The 24262-nt window shown below is 43.7% G+C and overlaps 2 protein-coding genes across 9 annotated transcripts; both read right to left on the bottom strand.

Annotated features, from left to right (window-relative positions):
- Window positions 1-1744: 1744 nt before the first annotated feature.
- LOC133901917 (uncharacterized) lies at window positions 1745-10696 on the bottom strand. 8 transcript variants are annotated; one of them, XR_009906798.1, is made up of 5 exons: window positions 9471-10413; window positions 9241-9364; window positions 8975-9108; window positions 2324-7907; window positions 1745-2181 (listed from the first exon to the last, which is right to left on the bottom strand). XR_009906798.1 is itself a non-coding variant. In XM_062343453.1 (4 exons), exons 1-3 carry the CDS (start codon window positions 10576-10578, stop codon window positions 8404-8406), a joined length of 354 nt encoding a protein of 117 aa, XP_062199437.1. In that variant the 5' UTR covers window positions 10579-10696; the 3' UTR covers window positions 7744-7907; window positions 8395-8403. The 8 variants fall into 8 exon arrangements, 3 of the variants coding, with proteins under 3 accessions (XP_062199437.1, XP_062199436.1, XP_062199438.1); XR_009906795.1 differs by adding an exon at window positions 10423-10562 and having other exon boundaries at window positions 1820-2181; window positions 8975-9364; window positions 9471-10060; XR_009906794.1 differs by having other exon boundaries at window positions 1820-2181; window positions 8975-9364; window positions 9471-10060; window positions 10409-10546.
- Window positions 10697-15165: 4469 nt separating this feature from the next.
- LOC133901518 (uncharacterized) lies at window positions 15166-23415 on the bottom strand. Its single transcript, XM_062342868.1, has 5 exons — window positions 23283-23415; window positions 23089-23209; window positions 22698-22985; window positions 19679-19763; window positions 15166-15227 (listed from the first exon to the last, which is right to left on the bottom strand). Exons 1-5 carry the CDS (start codon window positions 23327-23329, stop codon window positions 15166-15168), a joined length of 603 nt encoding a protein of 200 aa, XP_062198852.1. The 5' UTR covers window positions 23330-23415.
- Window positions 23416-24262: the final 847 nt, after the last annotated feature.

Here is a 24262-nt window from a genome sequence, read left to right as displayed (position 1 = left end):
CCATTTCGGGTTTGTATATCACCCACAGTCAAATGGAGCCGTCGAAAGAGCAAACAGTATCGTCTTCGCTGGTGTTGCGAAGCGACTACAAGGCCTAGCGAAAGGAAAATGGGTCGAAGAGCTGCCCAAGGTCTTATGGTCTATAAGAACAATGGTAACAAGACCAACCGGTTTCACACCGTTTCGCCTGCTCTTCGGAGAGGAGGCAATGACCCCGGAAGAATGCAAGAACAAATCATTTAGGGTCATAAACGAATCAAAGCAAGGCGAAGAGTTAACATCAAAAGATGCCCTCGAGGAAGTGAGATTGTAGGCCGCTGAAAATTTGAACAAGTACTAGGAGGAGACAAGTGGAGAGACAAGAAAATATCCTTAAAGAACTTCATCCCTGGAGATTTGGTGTTGCGAAGACTTGGCAATGCCTCATCATTGGGAAAACTACAGAGCAAATGGGACAGTCCTTTCTTAGTCAAAAGGTCGTTAAAACCCGACTCGTATCACTTGGCTACTCTGGAGGGCGAGGAGCTCCCGCATACTTGGAATGTGGATAACCTTCGCAAATTCTATGCGCAATAGCGGTGAAGGTCTTCGCACCCCTGGGCGAAGAATCCGTGCCAAGGCGAAGTTTATGTAACTTTCTTTTTATGTAATTTTTCTTTTTATGTAATCAAAATGAACGGGAACTGCACTCTTTTCCTCACAGGGGGACCCCTTCGTTAGGGCGTGAGGTTTTTAATGAGGCAAGCACCCTTGTAAACATCGATATAATGGAAATACCCCCAGAAAAGAACACTTTGTTTGAGTATGAATAACTCGTCGTCGAAGGATGCCAGCCTTTCAGAACAAGGTGGCACACCAATCGACGAGGGGTGCGCCGGAAATAGACGGCACAACTTGAGGTGCGAAGTGTGAAGAAAAGACAACGTACCCTTTCAACCTAAAAAAACCCGAAGTGTCACTCGGCCCGAAAGAAAGCGGCGCACCTCGTGAAAAAGTCGGGGGCTAAGAGTACCTGCCCCCGCACCGAAGGAAAAACAAACCTTTGGAAGAAAAATCAGAAGTGTCGCTCGACCCGAAAGAAGGCGGCACACTTCTCGCTAAAAAGTCGAGGGCTAAGAGTGCTTGCCCCCGCACCAAAGGAAAATCAAACCTTCGAAAGAAAAGCCAAAGTGCCGCTAGACCTGAACGAAGGTGGCGCACTTTTCGCTAAAAAGTCAGGACCTAAGAATGCCTGCCCTCGCAATAAATAATAAAGTTCCATCAGCCGAAGGTGCCTACGACAAAAAGTCGGGGGGACAGCATTCTCGGAACAGCACTTCTTTCGCAGCCGAAGGTACCTACGGCAAAAAGTCGCGGGGGGGGGGGGGGGGGGACGTCGTTCTCAGATCTTAAACATTCATCACCGCCGAAGTGTCACGCCAAATAAATTATTGGAATGACACTCAAGAAAACATTTCGCAGAGCGTACTTGGTTTCCATAGCTAAAGTCGGGTGAACGGCGTTCGCCGAGGCAGACTTTGCTCAAGTTATTGCGAGGTGTTCCTAACACCTGAAAGCATCGCGAAACGTCTATCAAAGTCACACTTCAAGCGCGGTGCTTCCGAAGTAACAACTCAAATGCCCAAAAAATAACAATAACTATAAAAAGCACTTTTTATTCCGCAAAGCGATCAATGTCAGGATCAATAAAATCCCTATTCCACCGACTAAAACCAAATTGAAAGGCTATGCCTTGACTAGCATGAAAAGGCATAGACGAAGCCGACGGAGATGCATGAAGGGGGCCCTCACCTTCGGTGTGTTGAACCAGCTGCGAAGAGGGCCCACAGCAGTAGCAAAGCTGAGGCTGGCGAGGCGGGAGTCCGTCGTCGTCTTCGGGCTCGACCTTCGGTTCAATGAGCGTAGGTGAAGGTTTGACGTCTCCGCGGGCAATTCGGCGCGAGTTGCGCTCAGCTCTGCGGGTAACCAAAGCCGAAGGGCTAAAAGATTTCCAAAATGCTTTGGTCCTATTATTCATCGCATCGTATGCTCTACACTTCGCTTCCCAATACCGCTCGAACTCAATATCTGGATGGTGGCAGTGAAAGGAGTCCCAGCAAGACCAAGACTAAAAAAATTATCCCTCATCATAGTAATGGGAACAGCCTCTTCGGCTACCTGCGCAGTGTCTGAAGGGGGGACCTGCGCAGGGAGCGCAAAAAGTCAAGAACATTTCGCAACAAATAAAAATAGTATATATTACATCATTAATATATGTTACATCGTCCCAGGTTACAACAAAATTTCAATAAACAACGTGACACTTAGCGCTTATTAGTCATACCTTCCCAGTCTCTTCAGCCGTCGCGGTCGTAGCCTTAGCCAAAGGATCGTCCGTCGCCTTCGCCTGCAAGAGAAATATTTCTTCAAAGCGCACACGATTAGAAAAATTAAACAAAACTGGTAGTATGAAGAAACGTACTGGTTGGTGATTCATCTCTGCCTCCCGGAGCGTGAGATCCCGACCGTGTCTGCACCAATAATTGATAGTGAACGATCGGGCAGTGGCCTTCGACCCTCGACACGGCCGAAGTAGACATGTTCGTTGGGTATCGGAAGGTGTGCTTCTGGAGTGCAGTGTGATGGTCCCAGCCTGTCATCTCAATTGATTGGACAAGGCTTCGGGCTGAGACCATCGCGCAGAAGTCGCCATATAACTGAGCTGCTGGGAGAAGGCTCCAGCTGGTTTCATTAATCCAACTTATAAGACCGCCCAGCCCGACAATATCGAGTGCTGGGGGCGTGGCCGAAGCACTGATTCCTTCAAAGGTGCTGCTGATGGCTTCGCATGCGGCGACGGCCTTCGGCTCCAGCTCCCAAAGCGCAGTTAAGGCATCTTCGGACAGAGCCCTCATCTCGTTCAGCTCTTCTTGTAACCGCTGTGCTTTAGCGGTGTCTGCGGTGCAAAGCACTGGCAGGTCAGAGACTTACGCTTCGGATAATTGCAAGTTTTGGCGCAAGCACTTGACCTCCTCTTCAGCGCCCTGTTTCTCCGAGCATAGGGCGCTAGGTTCCTTCTCGAGTTGCTTCAAGCGTGACTCGTCTTCCCTTGCTCTACGCGCAAGTTCGTGTTTGAGTCCTTCGGCTCTTTCAGCACGCTTTTGCAGCATATCTATTTGCACCTCCGCGTTTCGGGCGCGGGCTTTGTAATTTTCCGCCTGTCTGCGTTGAGCCCGCGAGATGAGCATAGCCTGGGATGCCGCGCAAATATGAGAGCGAGTAATAAAATGACAAGGAAATACAAACATAATAGAACACACTAATATACCTTCATAATTGCCATGTCGGAGGCGTCGAGAAGTTCGGCGACAGGCTTACGGGCGAGTGAAATCTCAAGCTCGGGCAGGACAAAGGTACTAAAAATCTTCTTCGCATCATTGACCTCCCCAGAGCTTGGTTCAAAGGAAAAAACCTTGAACGCCTCAGGCTCGATGGCCTTCGCGTCAATCAGCCCGCCGTGGCTCATCAGCCCTTTCCCACCATGGTGAGGCGCACTGGGAGTCGATTCCTCAGTACCAGAGGATGAGCTCAAGGACGATGAGGGTGAAGAGTAGGCTGCAGCTTCAGTATTGTCACCCCCTTCGACCTCGGCTTCCCTGGCAGTAGTCTCGACGATAGTTCGTGTCTCTGCAAGGTCCTCCTCGTCATCGCATAGGATTAGCGTGGGAAGGTCCACGCAAGAGCAGAACCCCAATTTCAGAGAGGGACGGGATTCCTGGGTGCCCTCCGGCACCTCTTGCCTTAAAGGCACGGCGCGTGGTGCAACCGCACCCTCTGGAGATGCCTCTTCGCGAGCGTCCTCGGTGGCAACCTCGCGCGGCCTTTTCCGAAGGGTCAATGCCTTCTTCTTCCGGCCTCCTCGCGGCGAGTGTTCGGGCTGTCTTCGCTTTTTCGAGGCGCCAGTGGGAACCTCTTCACTGATGACTTCCGCCAGGGAGCCCTCTCCAAGACCCTGCAAGAGCGCACTAATCTTCAACCTCTCTCAGTAGGAAAGGCCCCTGTATTCCAAGACTCGATTGAGCCTTCGGCCAAGACCTTGTTCAGCACACAACTGGGCTTCGCCCAGCGTAAACTTCCGAACAAGCATTGTAGCTTTTGTTTCGACTTCAAACACCGACAAGTCTGGCGAAGATCAGGAAACGTAAGCAAATGACAGCGAAGTTAAATCCAGAAACATTAATAATAGTAAATGAATGTGTACCCGTGAAGCCGTGCACGGAAGGATGGGGACGGCAGAGCCCCTCAGGCCCTTTCTCCCCAAACTTCGGGATGCTCCAGTCCCGGCTAAAGGGACACACTCCGACGGCTATAAACTCCTCTACGAGGTCCCGAGTGGATAAATACTTTGCACACCTGGCGAAGGCCTCGAGAGCAGTCCGCTGGGACGCTTTCAATTGCACGTCCGGAGCACGATTCCCCTTCACCTCCTCGCATTTCAAAACAAGAAATTCCTGTTGATCTACTTTGTGGTAGAACCACCACTGCATCTAGTCCTTCGGCCATTTATTTTTGTACACGATGGCAGGCGTGGACAACCCAGCGCGGTAAGCGAAGTTTAGGCACCCATAATGCGCCTCGCTCTGGACCCTCCGGGCGAACACTGGCTTTGGCTGATGATGAAGCCCGTGAGCAGCAGCGAAGGCCCTGACCGATGCTTTTGCTCCCTCAGACCGAGCAGACCAGGCAAATAGCCCCAGCCTCACAATGGCGTTGTGTGTAAGCTGGTGCAGGTACACTTCGAATAATTTCAGCACCTTGGCAACCATGTCATCGCAGGGCAAGTGAAGGCCTGCTCGAAAATAGTCAATGAAAACAACAGCTTCGTCGTTAGAAGGCTCCGGTGTCTCCTGGTTCCCGGGGAGCCTAACTTTTGAGACGTCGCTGATCAATCCCTCTTTCACGAGACTGACCAGCACTTCATCATCCACCTTCGACTGCCCAATCCAATATGTCTTTGGGCGAGTAGACCTAGCCTTCGGCGCGAGCTGACCTGAAAAGTCTTGGACGGGGAAAGACTCGGTGGAGAGAGTGAGGAGCTTCATATGAGAGCAGTAGCTCGAGCAGTGGCGCGCGGTAAAAAGAAACAATTGTGGACCAGTATTTATAGCAAAGAGGGTGGCGGTTAAAACGAGGCGCGTCGGAATTCAAATCGAAGTGGGAAATGACGTCTCGGTATACATCGAAGGCATTTAATGCATGTGAACGAAATAGTTACTCAGGGGCAGCATGGTCATACCAAAAAAAAACTTCATCCGGCAATTTCCCGAAGTGCATCCGCCCCCGTAAACCTTTGACGGGCCGAAGGGGACGGCATTGAGACACATCTTGAAGTCTACAAGTTCGGCCCATTGAAGATGAACCTTACCCGTAGGGGGCTACTGTTGGGGATGATCTCTCGCCCTCCCCCTTCGTAGGATACTAGAAGTCTACCGGAGGCTACGCATTCGGGTGATTACAAGGGTGTTTCAGGGAGTGCAGGCGAAGATCACGAAGTACCTTCGGTCAAAGACCAAAGGTGTGCCTGCGGTCCCAGCTACCCGTGTCGATGAAGGCGACAGCGGGCCTTCGGTCGGAAGCCGAAGACTACACCAGCAGTTTTGCTAACCGGAATGGGCGAAGGTAGCAGCGCGTCTTCGGACTGGGACCGAAGATCGACTCATGGCGCTGAAGTGGGGAAGCGAAGCCCGTGGTGAACTCCGGCTGATAGCTGAGAAGCCTTCGGCGGAATCTCGGGGTCTACCGAAGACCGTGACTGGACGTCAGGGCCTACTTTAACTGCCCGGGGTAGAGTTGTAATTATGTAAATACGCTTGATTGTACCATAGTGCCCCCGAATATTCCAAGAATGTAGCAGGTAAGGGGAAAAAAACTGTAAACCCTGCATGGAGTGGTTGAGTACGGGTTATAAATAGAGCTATACTATATTCGAGACAAGCAGAATCAATAGAGACAATTTACCCCAAAAAAGTGTCACACGTAGGGACATCTGTTCCAACAATAATGACATTAGGGAACATCATACAACCAAGACAATAGTGAGCAGGTAGAGTAAGAACAGGAGTTCCCTAATGTTCCCTAATAATGACATTAGGGAACATCATAAACATGAATGGTAAGTTCATATTGTAGTACGTGAAATAATATGGTCATATTATAGGCAGGTGTAGTGATGTTCCAAGTAATGAAATAGCAATGATATATTTATAATTCAGAAACATAGCAGTGATTCCTTCTATGTGGCTGAGTTGGCGTCGTTATCATCTTCATGACTTTGATTGATATTTGTCAGATTGATATTTTTTTTATAATCTCAATGAAAAATATTTATGTATAGTATGTTACCTCTTTGTTTGGAGCATTGTCCATGATGGGGAGATAGAATTTTTGGTAGAAGATATGGTGGTATCTTCTCATCTTCAGTTTGTTCAAGGGTGGTGAATTTAAAACGGGAATCATTGTCATATTCAAATACAAGCATATCTATGTGGGCTAACTCATGTGCTTGAACAAATGATTTTTATTCAGAATGTAGGATTAAAGTGTCTATGTTCTTTGATATTTGCACTTGGAAAATACGGCCGCCATGTGGATGAAGTTCAATAATCCTTGGCACAGTACCATTAAAGTCCTTTGTAAATGCAAATGGAATAACCTATAGAAATAGATTTAGTATGCACAATTTGTGTTGTAGGTTGTAGTTGGACTAAACAAATATAATAACCTGTGTGAGTAAAAATGTAGTCTAATGTATTTTCAAAAGTAATAATATTTAAAAAGGTAGCTGAATATATATGCCAAAGTGCCATACTAATGCAGGATCATGATTACTCATGAATCTATATCATTGCATTGAATGACTCTAACAATCATAGATGTGATAAAATACGTACTGTTCCAACCGAAGGTGTTTCTCTTTAGATTCTTGTGTTAGTAAAAAATGACCACCAGTTTGTTCTTTAGTCTAAGCAACATGGTAGAAAAGGAAATAAAAAAATAAGTAAAATGGTAGTGAAGATGTTCATGCTGTGATTGAAATAAAACATGATGGAACACAGTTTAATTAAGCATTTTGTAATCTGAATCATCGAAGGAGAAACTATTACAGATAGATAATCTTGTAAATCTACTGGCTTACATTTTTTAAATGAGATCTAAAGGAAAATAGTAAGAATAGCTGTAGCGATTGCGACTATATGCTTCTATAACAGTCTAATGTTAAGTATTATAATATTTCAGATAAATGACAACATTTTTTTGAATCTTTTTATGGAGTTTACCCTTTTGAGCTCTAGACTAATATCCACATGTTTAATTAACAGAAAAATAAGATGTTACAGGGACATGTGGATAATATTTACCTGTATAGGCAGTGAAAAAAACTATATAGTTGACTGATCCACAAAACAAATAGATTATGCAAGTGGAAGTCTTAGTTAAAGTAAAGATGGTACTCAACTATATTATTTGATAGTGCATTCACATGAAGTAAAGATAATATTATAGAAAAGATAAGGAGATGTTATTTTTAGGAACTGTTGCCAAGTTCGGTATTTGTAGAATGAAAGTGTATATAGAAATGTAAGAAACATTTCCAAGATTAATTTTGATCGATAGCAAAAGGCAGGAGTTTTCACTTCTTATGGTAGGAAAGAAAAACCAATTGAAACTTCAACGCCAAGATAGAATTACATGCTAACATCATAATTGTATATTCAAACTCTTCCAAATTTCTCATCTTGTTGTCTCACGTGAGTTCTGTAATTTTGCATCCATATTCAAACAGAGCAATGAACCCAAAGCTCAGTCCATGTGATGAAGCCAACCAAGATAGCCAGGAGTGTCCTTGTATGTACCATTACTCAAACAAGCTGCAAGTTTTGAAGGCATTTTTATTCAGTATATCTTGCTTCAGCTTCTGTTAACACTCTATTTCATGAAAAAGGAATACATAATTGTTAAATTCAGACCACTGACACTAACATTATCAAAATTCGTAACAAAGAAAGGGTCTTGTATTCTGTATATTTTGGGCTCTTCTGATAGATAGGTGCAGGGATTTGTTTCCTGAGAGGGAAAAATATCAAGTTCAGGAACAAACATCAAGTTTTGATTCGTAATATGCAAGCCCTGTTTCGTTGAAAACAGTATCAACAAACTTTTTGCTATTAAGCATTGTCTCTTAGGCTAGAAGATCCTCTTTTCCCCTGAATCTTGAAAAGACAGGATTTTTTAAGAGAGCTTAATTTGCCTTTTGGTTGAAAATTTTGGCGCCTGACAATGCATATTGCTTACAAGTACTCATCTGTCTTATTATCAGGGAAGCTGTACAGACTAAGGAACCATAGGAGAACATACTTAGCCTCTTTATCCACATATGACTCTTTCAACCCTTCGAAAAGGTGGGGGTTTCCTGATATATATGTAAACCCTGATACATAATTTGCATAAACAGTCAACTGCACAGCGTCAATCAGAAATTGCTGATGAATCTTCTATTAAGGGAGGTGTTTCAGCTGTTAGTGGCAAGGCAAGTCAAGATTATCTGATTTTGCTCATTATCATTCGCTAAAGTAGTGTTAAAACTATTAGCAAATGTTTATTGTCCTGACAATAAACCCATCTATAGGCTTTATGTGCCATCTATGTTAGAAAATCGTGATTCTATTATGCAACTTATTGTTTACGGTATCTCATGATGAATTGAATATGATATAAATCAATAGTTAGACAGTTTTATGCCTACTACTCTTAGGTAACATTATAACTTTATGAGTAGCCAGAAGGCCCACAATAAACTCAAGGTAGGTTGTATAGACAGCCTTCATCAGACAATTTCCCCACAAATTGAAATTATATGAATAGCGGAGGTTTGCTTTTTTCAACCAAGATATGACATATTTTCAGTAGGCTCGCGAGAGAATATATTGAATCATACCTTGCATCTGAGTTGTTTTCTTGTAGATTGTTACTTCCTCCTCGGCAGAAACTTTTTCTTTGGATTATTTCGAGGGTCTGCCCCAGAATGCCTGAACTGAACATGCATCTCAGTGACTCACTGGAAACATAGTGCTGACAGAAACCAACACAAGCTTTACATCCATTAGCTCATATGCTGGTAGTTACTTGAGTTCTGTAAGATCATATTCTACCAGACTAATGACAACGTAGATAATTGAATAAGATTTACTACGCCCAACCAACCAGATAGCGGCCTCTGCCCCGTCCGACAAACCGCATCCGGAGGCTAGCGTGAGCTCGTCAGCGGGACAGGGTGCACGAGCCACTATGAGCAGGGGCGAAGAAACAGCCACGACGACCGCGCGGCCTGATCATCGGCAGACTAATGCATTACACAGCGAGCTATTAAGGAAAAAAAACCATATAGATCAAAATAAAATCTTTATATTGATCTATGGTTTATTCAATCGTACCTTCGATCCTTGTTTTCTTGCGGCAGAGAGTGAAAGTGAGAGAGGGAGGGAGTGAAGTCCGGGTGGGGAACACGGGATCTCCGGCGGCGACACCTTCACAGATCTACTGGCTGGCTCGAGGCACAACTCGAGCTGCGACGGAAAAGAAAGACCCAATCCTTCGATCCGAGTTGTTTTCTTGCGGCACAGATAGGGAGAGAGAGAGAGAAAGAAAGAGTGTGTGTGTGTGTGTGTGTGAGAGAGAGAGAGAGAGAGAGAGAGGAAACCGGCCTGGGGAAGAGGGGATCTCCGGCGCCGGTTGCACGATCGTCCGACTGACCCACGCTGGAGGCGCAAGTGGAGCGGTGGTGGTTGGGTCTCCAAAAGCTGGAGGCACGACGTTGACGCCAGGTGGCTCCGGTGCGGGCGGCTCTGACGCGGATGGCGGCAACTCCAGCGCGGGCGGCTCCGACTCAGGTGCAATCGATGGGACGGTAGCCGGATCCGGCGCGCGTGACAGGATGGGGTCGGGGCGACTCCGCTGCGGGCGCGCTCGCCGGGATCGTGAGAGCAGAGGGTGAAGGGGAACCAAGCCGATGTTCGCGAGAGCTCTGGAAAGCAAGTAAGTTGGGGAATGAACAATCCAACCATCCATTGCTCAATCCGACGGACCATAATTTCTTGCTGACGTGGGTAGCTCTGGAGGCCGAGAATGCGACGAAGTGTAGACTATGTATATATACATATGAAGTTATATCAATGAACATTTTTACTAAGCATCCTCTATTATTTACCCATCTGACGTCAAAAGGGACAAAAACTCCTGAATTACCAACATTAGTTCCTGTCATACTGATCTATTCCTGAAAACGTGCCAACTTTCACCGCCACAGATAATAATAATAATGGCAAATACTCTGTTAGAGATTTATTGGGAGAACATACGGATCAAAGCATACATGACAAGTAGTACCTGGAGGTTGTTGTCCTTGATGTGCGACCAGACGCGGAGGAAGGAGAGGTGCGACATCAGGGACCGGCAACCGGCGAACTCCCGCAGCGCGGTCGGCAGGTCCACCAGGCCAGCGACCTTCTTCGGGCACTCCACCGCCGCCCGCCGTAGCACCATCTCCCTCTCGGCCTCTCCCTGTATCCCCAGAGCAGCGAAGAGCCGACGAGAGGCGGCGCCGTGCGTTCGCCCAGGGCTAGCGAGACGGTTTCTTGCTCTCCCGTAAATCAGGCCGGAAATTCCCCTTCCGCGCGTCGTACGTCAGCCTTACACGGCCGGCTGAGCTGGGCATGGAAATTTGAGATACGGTCCGGCCCATTCGTAGTGTACAAAGCTTGTGGGGATGGTTGAGACTGCTGTCAAGTAGCTGATAGAATCCTAAAAAAGATCTTATATATTCTTGTATAATTCACCGGTTGTTACAGATTTAGATAATTTTCACCATTTCTTTGTGGTTAACCAAACAATTACCATACAAAGTTGGACCATATTTTCCTTCTAAAAATATTATCAATCACATATTATTGCCTTCCATAACGTCTTCTTCCATATTATCAATCTTCCCTACTCCAAAGATCATCAACTACAATGAGGTACCTGTTTTGCAAAATAAAAAGGATGCAAGGGAATTAATACAAAATCAGTGAATGATTCTAAAGTATGAACCGCGGAAATTGCAAAAATTCAGCAAGTAAATTAGGCGTACCTCTTCTCCTCCTTTAATTATCTGAGCCTCCAGATGAATTGGACATTTCCCTAGCTTCACAAGGGCCCATCGCCAAGCTGCGAGAGTATGTCCTTGGGAGTGGATCACAGTGGTGGACAAGATTCACGTTACCGACCGGACCGAGCTCCGGCGGTAACCGAAATCTCGCGGTAACCGCGGTTATCGGTCAAAAATTAAAAAAATTCGGAGAAAATTCATTCGGCAAAATTTGAATTTTTGCGAAAAAATCATGTTTTTGCCCTCTCGGTAACCGCTCGGTTTTGGTCGGTTACCGAGCGATTTGGGTCGATTACCGAGCGATTTTCTCGCATTTTTTATTTGGTCAGTTACCGAGCGATTTGGGTCGGTAACCGCTCAGTTTTCTCGATTTATCGAGCGGTTTTATCGAATTTCAGCGCAGTTCAACAAAAAACCTAAAAAAGGGCTCAATCTTGTAAAATCAATAACTAATTCATCTGAGCTTCAAATCAAGTGAAACAAATTTTGTTGGCTTCCTTGTAACATGATCTACATGATAAAAGTATTTATACTCATAAAAAAGTTCAAAATTTTCTGTGACAAATTTTAATGGTTAAACCAAGTTAAATGCATAGTTTACTCTTTGCTAATCCAAAAATCAAGAAACTAATTTTTTTAGTCTTCTTACATGATCCTATATATTTTAAAAATACATGAACTCATGAATTAGTTATTGTAACATGCATGATTGTGTAAATGTGTTGCGACTAGATTAATTCATAACTGACCCATCACACCTCAAAAATTAGTGAAACCACTTTCATTAGCTTATTTATACTATGATTTACGTAAAAAAAAATAATAGTAGACATGAAAAAGTTAATTACAGTGCTGTTTCTTAACATATTCACTTTATGCTTGTGAACTTTGTAAAAATCATAGAGAATTTAATAAAACTCTAAATAAAGTGAAATTAATTTTAAAGATTCTCTTAAAATACGTTTTATACAAGAAAAATATGTGTTTGCATGTTACACTTTTCCTTAACGTGAGTTAATAACTGAGCCGCACGCTTCAATTTTTTTTCATTTTTTTCAAACTTTCTTCCTATAGAATATGATGCAAACGATATTATTTTTGAAATTTTTTTTCACAGAAGGTCTTAGAATTGTGTCTAGTTTTTTTAAGAATTTTTTTGAATATTTTTATTTTTTCGAATTTTTTGAATTCAAATTTCGGTTACCGTTCGGTTTCTGAAACCGGACCGGACCGAGAAGGTCGGTAACCGCGATTTTTGGGTGGTTACCGACGGTTTTTTGAACCCTGGTGGTGGATCGCGAAGCGCATATTGTCAAGGAGGAAGATGACGTCACGGCGGCGGACGCCGTAGAGTAGCGCGCAAAAGCTTCCCCGGCAGCACGTCCACTACATCAGACAACACGCCCACCGTGATGTCGATCTCCCCAGCCGGCCCTGCTCTGCTCCGGATCTAGATGAGTGGGTGTCGCCGTGCCGCCGCCGGGGTTGATGGCGTGGACTTGCAGCTAAGTTTTCGTCGCGGTGGTGGTGGTGGTGGGATGCGTGTACTATTTTCCCTATTTTCATCAGCATTTTGTAACTGTTTTTGTAAGTCACCGCGGGAGATTTTACAATGTTTACGAGTTACATGTGGTACCTCACTTAGAATAAAAAGGAATAAAAATATTGTAGATGAGGGTAGCAAATCTATATCTTATGGTTCTTTTGCAAAAATCGCTTTGAGATACTGTCACACTCGGTTTTAAGATCAAACCGAAAGTAAACTACATGCATATCAGGATCAAGTAGCATACACATAGTGATGTCATAAGCGAGTAGTAGATACAATATCTATTATTACAATATTACTTTATTACATCAACGACCTAAGCGTCTAAAAGAAAATTACAAAGCAACGAAAAAAACTCAACACAACGTCCAACTTTATATGCAATCGATCTAGAAGTTGTCCGCCTATAACTTAGCTCCATCTTCTGAAAAATCCTTGTAGTCTTCGCCTTCTGAGCAACAACAAGATTATGGGAGAGAGCAATCATGAGAATATGGAATACTCATCAAGTGTGAGAAAGTATGAAATAAGGGCTAAAAGTCCAAATAGGTTTAACTCATGAGTTTATTTGCATAAATATCATTTTGTAACAAACTTTTATAAAGACAACCTATTTACTAGGTGAAATATTCTTTAAGACTTGAGATAAAGTTCCAACCATCTTGCTCCACAACCGAGATTCCAACCATCTCAAATAAAGCTAAATCGAATCACAATTCCCACCACTGTGATTCACCAAATCTAACTCAAAACCAACTCGGAATCACCCGACTAATCATCTGAGGAGTCCATACTGCTCATGACTGTGAACACTGCTGATATATCATATTTCACTCCGCAGAGGTCATACACTTTACCCACAAGACATGTCTTCATGTTTTGTTGAGCACCCGTAGGCCATGGTGCACGCTAGGAATCTACTGCAAAGCCTTTCCATCGCCTCTCTTAACACATGTCGACCTGCTGAGGTTCCACTATCGTAGGAGTACACCCTCCATTCTAAAAGCCCCCTCTTGCGCCTTACGGATCCAAGAAGTACACACTTCCATCCTCGTACCACCAAATGGTGTTCATCATATTGAGGGAATAACAAATTACTCAGCTAGGCCTGTCTCATAGCAAGCTTATGGTTGTACTACTTTATTGTGGTCACTTAACAAACCGGTTCTTGGGCACGACCGCCATCATCAAAAACATGGTAATAACCAATTATCCGATAAAGCTAACTATTCTTCCTAGAACACATCCACAGGACTACCAACATGCCAAAGTTGCCTAAACCTTTCTTTCCAAGTCTAATCATCATGATTCACATTATGAATGAAAAACATCATTTGCATATGCTACCCATGTGTAATTAACACTAAGCATAATCTTCCCAAAACATGATAACCACTATAGCTACAAGGAATGTTGGAGGTAAACTAGTAAACTTTAACCGTAGGATATCACATTTGATCAACATGCAATTTGTAAAACAAATAGGCACAAAATGTTCAACGACACTTGCTTTCTCCGAAGTGCTGCTCGAAGTCACTGAAATCTTGATCTTAAATGTTATCGAACGCCTTCGGAACAAACTCCTCTACATGTGAACAAAATAAGCAACAATAAGCACTAAACAAAGCAAACACAATAAACACAAGCGGTATTGAATCGGGTGGGTGCAACGGTAAAAAAAGAAAGTGGGAAAATGGTGGGGAAGGGAAGAAGATGATAAGCGGGGCCCACACAACAGAGAGACACAGAGAGAAGGAGAGAGATCAAAGAGGGAGGGAAAAATTGAAGCGCCCCGGTTTATCCCCGGTGCTTAAAACTAATATTATAACAGTCTCTAGATCAGTCGCTGGTAAATAAGAGTCTTACTGCAAAAGGGCACACCTTGCTCACACACTCACCAAGGAAACACACCCAACCCATGCTAGTTGTTGTGACCGAACCATAGTTCATCTGTGACCAAACCGTAGTTCGTTCATGACCATGGACACGGCTATTCGAATAGTTTAACCTCTGCAGAGTGGTACACTTTACCCACAAGCTGAGTTTGATAACATACCAGTATCGTGGCAGTACGACTCAACAAAGCCATTACCCACCACAACATCATCTCACTAGCCGCCCATGAGAGCTAACCAGGGGTTTATGACCTTTAACTAGGCCTCCAACCAGGTCGCCAATCCTGCACCGCCTGCACCTGCTCCATGGTTTCTCGTTGCACACCTACCTCCGGACAACAGCAGACTAGCTAGAGCGATTTAGGCTAAGTCCTGCTCATACATGGTCGAGTGGTTGTACTGTAGAGACTATGTAGGATGGCACATCAATTTGGTCCTTAAACAAGCTAAGGCAAATATCTCCACATGAAGCCTGCCACACGGTCATCACTCCTCATGAAGTCTGCCATATAGGCAACACACTTCAACTCCTAAGGATCCTACTCGAAGTCTTGAACTCTCGGCTCCTCCTCCTCCTCCTCCTCGACGAACTCCCCGGATTCTAAAGCACGGCATACAAACAACACAAATAAATACAAATAAAATATAAATAAATTTGAAATAAATATGAAAATGGTAAGAATAAATAGGATTTGAATATAGATTAATATTGGTGGAGAATCATCGAAATCGGAGTTGAAACGGGGGAGTTATGGGCTTTGGAAGTTTGTTAGGAATTTAATTTGAGAAAAAGAAAATAGGGGAATATTCCCTGGGATACTCCTTAGAAAATTCAGATTTTTGGAAAATAGAGAAATGGTATTGCGTATCACTGTTCACTAGGCTTCGTTATTCGGGCTGGTGGGTTGGCCTATGCTATGCTGGGCTCGGTAGGTTGCTGGGCCGTGATGACCTCGTCCGACCCAGGGACATTGACGCCCGACCGAGCAGGTACTGAGTGGCACTGCCGCTCGGTCGCCGGCTTATGGCGGCGAGCTTACCGGGAGCTCACCGGAGAAGGCTTTTCGGCCATCATCTTCGACGGAGAAGGCACGAGAAGGGAGAGGGGAGTGAGGGGAGTCCATTTTTGTAGAGACTCGAGTGAGAGAGGGGGCGGGACTGGCTGGCGACGAGCCACCATGGGAGCGGGTCGGTGAGCTCGTGGAGAAGCGAGATGGAGGCCAGGGAGGGGAAGGTGGGTGCAAGGGAAGATAGAGGGGGCTGAAGTGGTGCTCTAGGCGGTGCAATGGTGGTGGAATTAGGCCAGTGAGGGAGATCGACGGGGAGGGCTCAGTGCTCGGCTATGAAAGAGAGAGAGAGAGAGAGTAGTGCGAGAGATATAGAGACGAGGGGGAGTGGTGCTTGCCTCAGTTGGCTTGGTGAGTGGTGGTTGGGAGTAGAGCGAGTGGATGATCGGCTTTTATAGAGGGGCGGAGAAGCGATAGTTGTCGGTGGTAAGGGTCCACGGCAATGACGCGTGTGCGGTACAGCGTGAGGCTTTGTCAAAGAGAGTTAAAGAGCGATGGTGTAGCACTGCAGACTTCTCGCAGCGTGCGGTGAGGAAGTCCGGCTTGACAACCAAAGCAGCGATGGCTTTCTTCGCTCACCCTGTTCGTGTTGGCGGGTCTCTGAGCCGTGGTCGCCGTGTGTGGCGGCAGTGGAAGAGGGGTAGCGACCGGTAGGGTGAACAGGTGACCTCGGTGGTGGTACAGGGTGGCATTGGAGTGGTTGGTGGTTGACAGTTGGCAGGGTGGCGGCATTGCGATGACGCGTGCACGAGGAAGAAGAAAGAAGCAGCCGGGCCGGCTGGGCGAGCGGGCCGAAAGAGAGGAAAAGAAGGCCAGGGGTTTGAGCTAGGCTGGTGAAAGAAGATGGGCCGGTCGGGAAAAAGGAAAAGAGGAGGGGAAAAAGGATGGGCTAGCTGGGAAGGGGATTGAGCCTAGAAGAGAGAGAGGGAGAGAAATAGATTTGAAAATTTTGTTTGGATTGGCTTTGAAATTAATTTCTTTTGTAAAGATTTTTGAAATTCAAATTTTTGCTAAAACTGGGATGTTACAAAAGCATGCGTGACAACTGCTACATGGTGCCTCCGATCTCGACGAGCGATGAGGTAGCCACGGCTGGGTGGTCAACGCCCCCACTGCCACTACATACCCCGCCGACGAAGGGGACGACGGGAGGTCGAGTTCAAGGGTGAGCACGCGGACACCTTCGATTTTGTTCCCGTTCATGCGTGCGACGAGCTGCGCGGCAACGTCACCTGCATGTGCTCTCTCCAGCTAGTAGTATCTATCCCTCTTTTCACCATATTTAATTGTTTCAAGAGAATTAAATATAAGATATGTTTTAATTTTTTCATAAATAAAATTAGCTTCCCATTTGATTTTTGTTTGGATTCTAGATCTGGTGGTAGAGAAATATTTTGGTTCGACATGTTCCTGCTCACAATTTGATTCGTCATGTATGCTGCATCACATATCAAAATTTCAGAGTTTAGAAAAATTCAAGAATTTCATAGAGAAGCAAGTAATTTATTAGGATGGGTAATTTTGGATTCGGCGCGAGGAGGCAGCGGTCAAGAGCGGAAGCAATGGGCACCTGCCGTGCTGTTTGGTATGACGAGAGCAGTGGCAAGGTGTTAGCCGCATCTAATTCTCGAGGCTCCTGACAAAGGTGTCATTCGAAGTGAACAAGGAGTATTCTATGGTGGCAGAAGGAAATTCTATAGGACCGGGTCCTTTGAAAAACCTCCTCTCCTAACGTGACATCATTCTTCTCTCTCCTGCATGCGCCAACCGTTAGATCAGGAGAAGGACAGTATGGATCAGGGTCTCACGGAGATCTTTCTGCAAAGGGTCCTATAGAATTTCCTTCCCACGGTGGCCTACTTCTACTGCAACATCATCTACATGACCCCAAAATTCAGATCTTTGGTGAATTGCTTGAATGCACTCACTTGCTTTTGATTACCCTTGAAATTAATGGGTGGAAGAATTGTGCTTTCATTGATTCATTGCACATATAGTACTTGCTTGAACGACACATATTAGGAACTGTGTTCATTCTTTTCTTAATTTGCTCGACTGAATCATCACCTTTGTTATGCTTCCGATGTAGAGGTGTGAAGCAACTGAGTCCCAGATGGCCTGAGTGCCGCATGTGGTGGAGGTCCTGGAGGACCATTGAAAGTTGAACTTGATGATTGCAATGAGAATGGAGTGAGATGAATTCGTGTTGACAGTCTTACTCATCAAGGTACGTGGTAATTCGATGGCGGATATGTTTGTTAAGTATAAGCTCTATAGAATGATCTTTTTCAGCTTCAGAAGATAAGTGTTGATGAAAATTTTGCATCTGGTGGTGGAAAGATGTATTACATCATAGACAGCCACTAGAAAATTGTGTGCCATTGACACGCTATATGGCCCCTCGTCGAGGCAGAAGTATGTAATAAGTTAAATTGAATGGAATCATGCACTGGTAACAATCAATGAGCATGTGGTCTCCAGAACCACAGCAAACTAAGAGTCTGATATTTATCATGGAGAGAAGCATGGTCACAGATAGAAATCAACCTAACTGTGGTATCAAAAAATATTATTCAGAAACATAGGAAAAAAATCCAAAATTAAACAACATACTCGATCATATTTGCTGAAATAGATAACATGTCATCGTATTTATAAATTTAGCTTCCGTATTCAGCATCTCATTTACCAAAAATAGAATGACTACCACACAAAAGAGTCAAGACCGGGCTCCCTAATAGAATGTTTAACCAATCCATTCCAGATCGATCGAATTGTTACGGAAGTTGTAACATGGGAAAAGCACAGAAAACACGACTTATTTGAATAACCCGGTGACCTACCAATTGTAGAAGTAGGATTTTTGGAAAGCAGTAAGCACTTAAATAATACAATTCGAGTGTACCAGATTCTTTATCATTTCGAGGAAAAGGTTCGGGAGGAAAGGGAAACAACAAAGGGATCCGAATCGAACCTAAATGGGAATGACATGAAAAATCTTTTTTCAAAACCTATCATTAAGGGTGTGACAACAATATACGAGAGGAATAAAAAAAACTCGTGATTGGTGTGGAGGGGAAGATCTGCTTATGAAATTGTTCAAGAAAGAGTCGTCTCATTTCCTTGCTTCTTCATTCTTTCGAATTCATTCACTTCGATGGCTAGCGCTACGCTAGCTTTGCATGATTAGCTCCAATAGAACAGGTACTACATTTCCTTAGTTGGATCCGCTCTTTCTCTCTCATGCAGTTGTTGCTTCCGGCTATTTATTCAGTCATTAATCAGCATTGATCTGGGTAGTTAGTCAGTCTCTCTCTTTTTTCCCGTCCTTCTCTATCTATGTAATTCCTAATTAAGGGAGTTCACTTTCCAATATCTAAATGTTCATGCAAAGCAACAAACGAAATGCAAGAACTATCACGCAGAAGTCACACAATATGCTACTTAAGGGAGTTCACTTTCCAATATCTAGTGGTAGGATAGGGGACAGAGCTTAGCCTGATGTTGGAAGTTAGAACTCAGAAAGGTTGTCCTGTGACTACCTTTGAAGTATTTGGGTAGGACATCAGGCTAAAAAGCCCAATTCCAAGCAAGCAACCTCTGGTGCACGGGTTGGTGAACAAATGGGTTTTGAGAAATAGAGAACATTGACTCGATTGAACAAAGGTGGCACCGGAAAACGCGATACTAGGTTAATTTTATACAACTCATCACGTGTTTCTTTTCCACCACAATATATTCGGAGTATACTATCATTCTGCTTATCCTGCTATATATCTATTATATGAGCTGGATGTGATACTGCATGGTCTTCAAGATTATATAGTATACTCCAAATAGTTCATTTCAATCTGATAAAATAGATGCATAATGTTTTTTTGTTTGTGATATCACGTTATAATAATTATCATAATTATGAGCTATATGAGCTACTGATGAAATAGGCAACCAATAAAGATATTGCTAATCGGCAAATTGTACTTACCAACAGGAGCAATGTAGCTTATTTTTTCCATAGAACCAGGAGGAAGGGCAACATGGTGTTGCATCAGTGTAATTTCAAATACAGTCTGCATGATAGTTGCCAATATAAAGTTGTGTACACTAATAATGGACGTTGATGGATGGCAGAATCAGAAAGCTTCATCAAGATATTAAATTATAAAAAGTAAAACTGATATCTTTCTAACAAACATACACATATCATTCATAGTTGTGCTGCTGCTATGTGCATGTAAATATATAAAGACACTTTTACATACATAAAGTACTCTTCATAGTTCATTTCAATCTGATAAAAATATCAATACTATATTGCTTCTCAGTACCGAATATGGCACTGTTCACTATTTTCGGCACCTGAGCTGTCGAATATGATATTCGGCACCTCAGATATCAAATATGATGAAAGTGCCATATTCGGCACTTTAGGTACCGAATACAGTCAGCCCTCCGTCCATAAATAGTAGTTGTGTTACATTGATTAAATTTCGTTTCTACTCTCCTTCAAAACGGTGGTCTTCTGTTACTCTAAAAATTTTAAAACTTTTTTGTACGTGTTCCATAATCCATGTGCAACCGATTTTAATTAGAGTCACCAAAAAATCCTTTATATATTTTAAACTAAAATTCTCTAAAGAAGCTACTTTTGTAACTCCTAACAATTGTTATTGCCTCAAATAAATTCCCAAAAATCTGAAAAAAATCACTAATATTCTTTTTATGTGACAGACTAATTTCTAAAATTATTTTCAGCCCCAGGTTATATGATGAAAAAGTAAGTTCCTTTGTAATGCTCCATTTATATGCATTATTATCATTTCATGTGATATTCTTCTTTTAATTCAATTTGAATTCAAACAAAATTCAACTATCTCATTATTTTTATCCTGTTGACATGCTAACATTTTAAGTACATTTCTGAAGAATGATGGATAAACTGGCGCATCTCTTGAACGGTGCAAGAAATAGTAACTACTATTATACTAAAAATAGTAGTTAAATTGTATTTACAGTGACATAGTTACTAGTGCTTGCACAGTGAGATAGTTAAATTGTATTTACAGTGAGATAGTGAAAAATAGTAGTTACTACTATTCGCACCTCATGTGCCAAATTTGGTGAACAGTGCCATATTCGGCACCTTAAGTACCGAATACGGCACTATTTACTATTTTCGGTAAATAAAGTGTCGAATACGGATGATAAATTTATAAATACAATGACACATAGGTTGTTTAATTTCAGCAAATATAGTCAAATATGTTGTTTAATTTTAGATTTTTGCCGAAGCATAGGTGAGAGATCGTAATCGTACTTTCTACGTGTTCCACTAGGTCACCTTGGTTCCAACTTGACTCATTTTCCAGCTCTCACATTTATTCAGTGACCGAACTCTGCTCTCTTATATTATAGAACTCTATAAACTTATGATGTTTTTATTTGGTGTCTTGTATCTACAAATAGAAACAAAAACACGAACATGAATATAGAGAGAAGAAACTTCGACCCACAGTTTTAGCCAATATTCGACGCGCGTTCCGCAACTGATCAGGTGCTTTGACAACATTAAGCTCGGTACTGACCTTTGGTGAGAAAATGACGGTACAAATGCATGTGCATTTTTACCGCATATCTTGGAATGAGTGACAAAGATAAGTGATACATAGAATAGTTTCATAAATAAATTACTCTACCATTTCTTGCATAATCTACCTTACAATAGTAAACTGGTTATTGAAACATAAGATAAACTTATTATTAACATGAAAGTGTTAAATTTTTATTAATGACATTTTTATAGATTACATCCAACACTACCGGATTTCGAGACTTTGCCGTGTGCCTAAGGCACACGGCAAAGGCCTAAAAACACTCGGCAACGTGTTTGCCGAGTGTAACACTCGGCATACCACTGTCGGCATACATAGTGCCGGCAAACCACTGTTTGCCGAGTGTTTTATATCGGGCACTCGGCAAACATATTTGCCGAGAGCCAAATACGACACTCGGCAAAAAAAAAGTGACCTAACTGTGCCAAGTCGTTAACGGCCTCTTTGCCGAGTGTCTCAGGGATACACTCGGCAAACACGAGGACACTTTGCCGAGTGTCCGTGGAATACACTCGGCAAATCACGGCACGTTTGCCGAGTGTATTGGAGGGTCCTCGGCAAAGTGAGCACAGAATAGCGCCCAAATAGCACAGTTTGGCGACACGTGCCACTCTTTGCCGAGTGTATTGGAGCACACTCGGCAAACTGGCATCCAAAATGCCAGATTGAACAGCCTTGCGACACGTGCCACTCTTTCCGGACCCGTCACCTGCATCCGTGGCTTTCCCCGTCGCCTTTTTGTATAGCGACGTTAACTTCCTCATACCGCCCACCATGCTATGAGAACGAGTAAACCAATTAGTACGGATGTTACAACTTGATGTAAATAAATGAAGCATACTAAAAAAAACATGCTATGAGAAAGAATAAATCATACAGTTATTAGAAATAATCATCATCATCGGGATCAGCTGGATCATAAGTCTCATCATCACTATCACGCGTGTTGAAATAATCATCCTGATGCTCGGGAGGAGGAATGGCGTCATCACTGTCATTGCCTAAATGTAACCGCTCAAATAATTCCAAGTCCCTCGCATTCTCAACCTCGTCTTCTTCGTCCTTGTCAGCACCAGTTTCATTGTCTACTTCCATGCCCTGAGCTTCCGTCAAGTCGATCTCAAAATTCCCTGCGAGCCCATCTTCTTGAAAGAATTCTCCATCATATGTGTTAGGGTCTATGTTGTAATCTTCATTGTTTGGGACTGGTAGTTTACCGTGTGGCGGTACCTTGTACACAACATCCCAACCCTTAAGACGCTCAACGGTTTTGCACGGGTACGAGAGATAATAAACTTGCGTGGCCTGTTGAGCCACAATATAGACATCGTCTCCTGGTAAGACGGTTGATTGTCGAATTTCGACTAGCCCAAGATTAGGAGTCCGTCTCACTACTTCTGGATCGAACCAATGGCATTTGAATATGACGGGATTCAGAGGTTTGCTCCCATCAAAATTCAGTTCGTATATTTCTTCAATTCTTCTGTAGTACTCAGCCCCATCTAAGCCTGGAGTAAAAACTCCGGTATTTGTTGTTCTACGATTGGGCCGACTCTGCTCGTGGCTTGCTGTGTGGAAGCGATATCCATTCACGTCGTAAGCCTTAAATGACCTGACCCTATAGGCACAACCATCAGCAACTTGTCTCAAGTCGGCACTCATAGACTCGTCGGTTGTTCCCTACAAGTTTAAGCGGGATAGCTTGGTGTATTAGTCTCATGTAAGAAATGAAATCAAGTTAGAAATGAAATCAAGTTGGTGTAATAGCCAAGTTAGAAAGTACTTTCTGTTTGAACCAAGAAATGAAATCGGGCATGTCATTTCCCACACCATCTCTAAGAAGGGCCGAAGCTTCCTCGAGGGTAGGTTCCCTTGATTCATGCCAGAATTGCTCATTGAATTCCCTATAGCAATGAGAAGAAGCGGAGTTGGACACAAACTTGTGACTAGTTGAGAAATAATGTATTGAGCACTTACTGCATGTACGGCTCCACTTCGGATAGGTTGGTCAAGACATACAACATAATAGTGCGCCACTCTTCATGTTGCAAGGTCTTGTTAGTCGCACCACTTGCACTGCCAAGTTGCCCTCTAAAGATGCTAAGCTTTGATTCATCTTTGGGGTTTCCAGCATTGTAACGAGGGGGTGGATTATGCACACTGGGAAGATTGTCAGCATAGTATTTTATTGTGAAGTTTGACACCTCCTCCAGGATGTATGCCTCGGCTATGGATGCTTCATTTTTGCATTTATTTTTACATTTATTTCGAAGAATCTTTTGGAATCTCTCAATTGAGTAGCACCAACGGCCCTGCACGGGCCCCCCCATTCGTGCCTCATACGGGAGGTGCAAAATCATATGTTGCATCAGATTAAAGAAGCCGGGTGGAAAGATCTTCTCCAACTTGCAGAGCAACACAGGCGCCAGTCTTTCCATGTCTGCTACCACGGTATGAGATAACTCTTTAGCACAAAGCTGGCGGAAGAAATTGCTCAACTCCGCAAGCACTAGCCAAACATCCTCGGGGACATAGCCTCGAATCATCACCGGCAGTAGCCACTCAAGCCATATGTGATAGTCATGACTCTTGAGCCTGTTGATTCGCAAAGTAGCTAAATTCACTCCCCTCTTCAGATTCGCTGCATACCCATCAGGGAACATCAAGGTTTGGAACCACTCAAGTACTTCCCTCCTTTGGGCCCTTGTAAGAACGAAATTGGCCTTTGGCTTCGTCCACGATTTCCCGCCTCTGGGAGGAGCCATGTCTAGCTTTGGTCTATTGCATAATCTCGTTTGATCGACTCTAGCCTTAACGTTATCCTTCGTCTTCTCAGGAATGTCCATGATTGTGCCAAAAATGGCCTCAGCGACATTCTTTTCAGTGTCCATTACATCAATGTTATGTGGAAGAAGGAGATCATCGAAGTAGGGGAGATTCCACAAGCATGGCTTGTG

Source organism: Phragmites australis, chromosome 20 (assembly GCF_958298935.1).
Source record: "Phragmites australis chromosome 20, lpPhrAust1.1, whole genome shotgun sequence".
In the NCBI taxonomy this organism is placed as follows: Eukaryota; Viridiplantae; Streptophyta; class Magnoliopsida; order Poales; family Poaceae; genus Phragmites; species Phragmites australis.
Note: the sequence above shows the minus strand (reverse complement) of the source record. Positions and strands in the feature narration are given on the sequence as shown.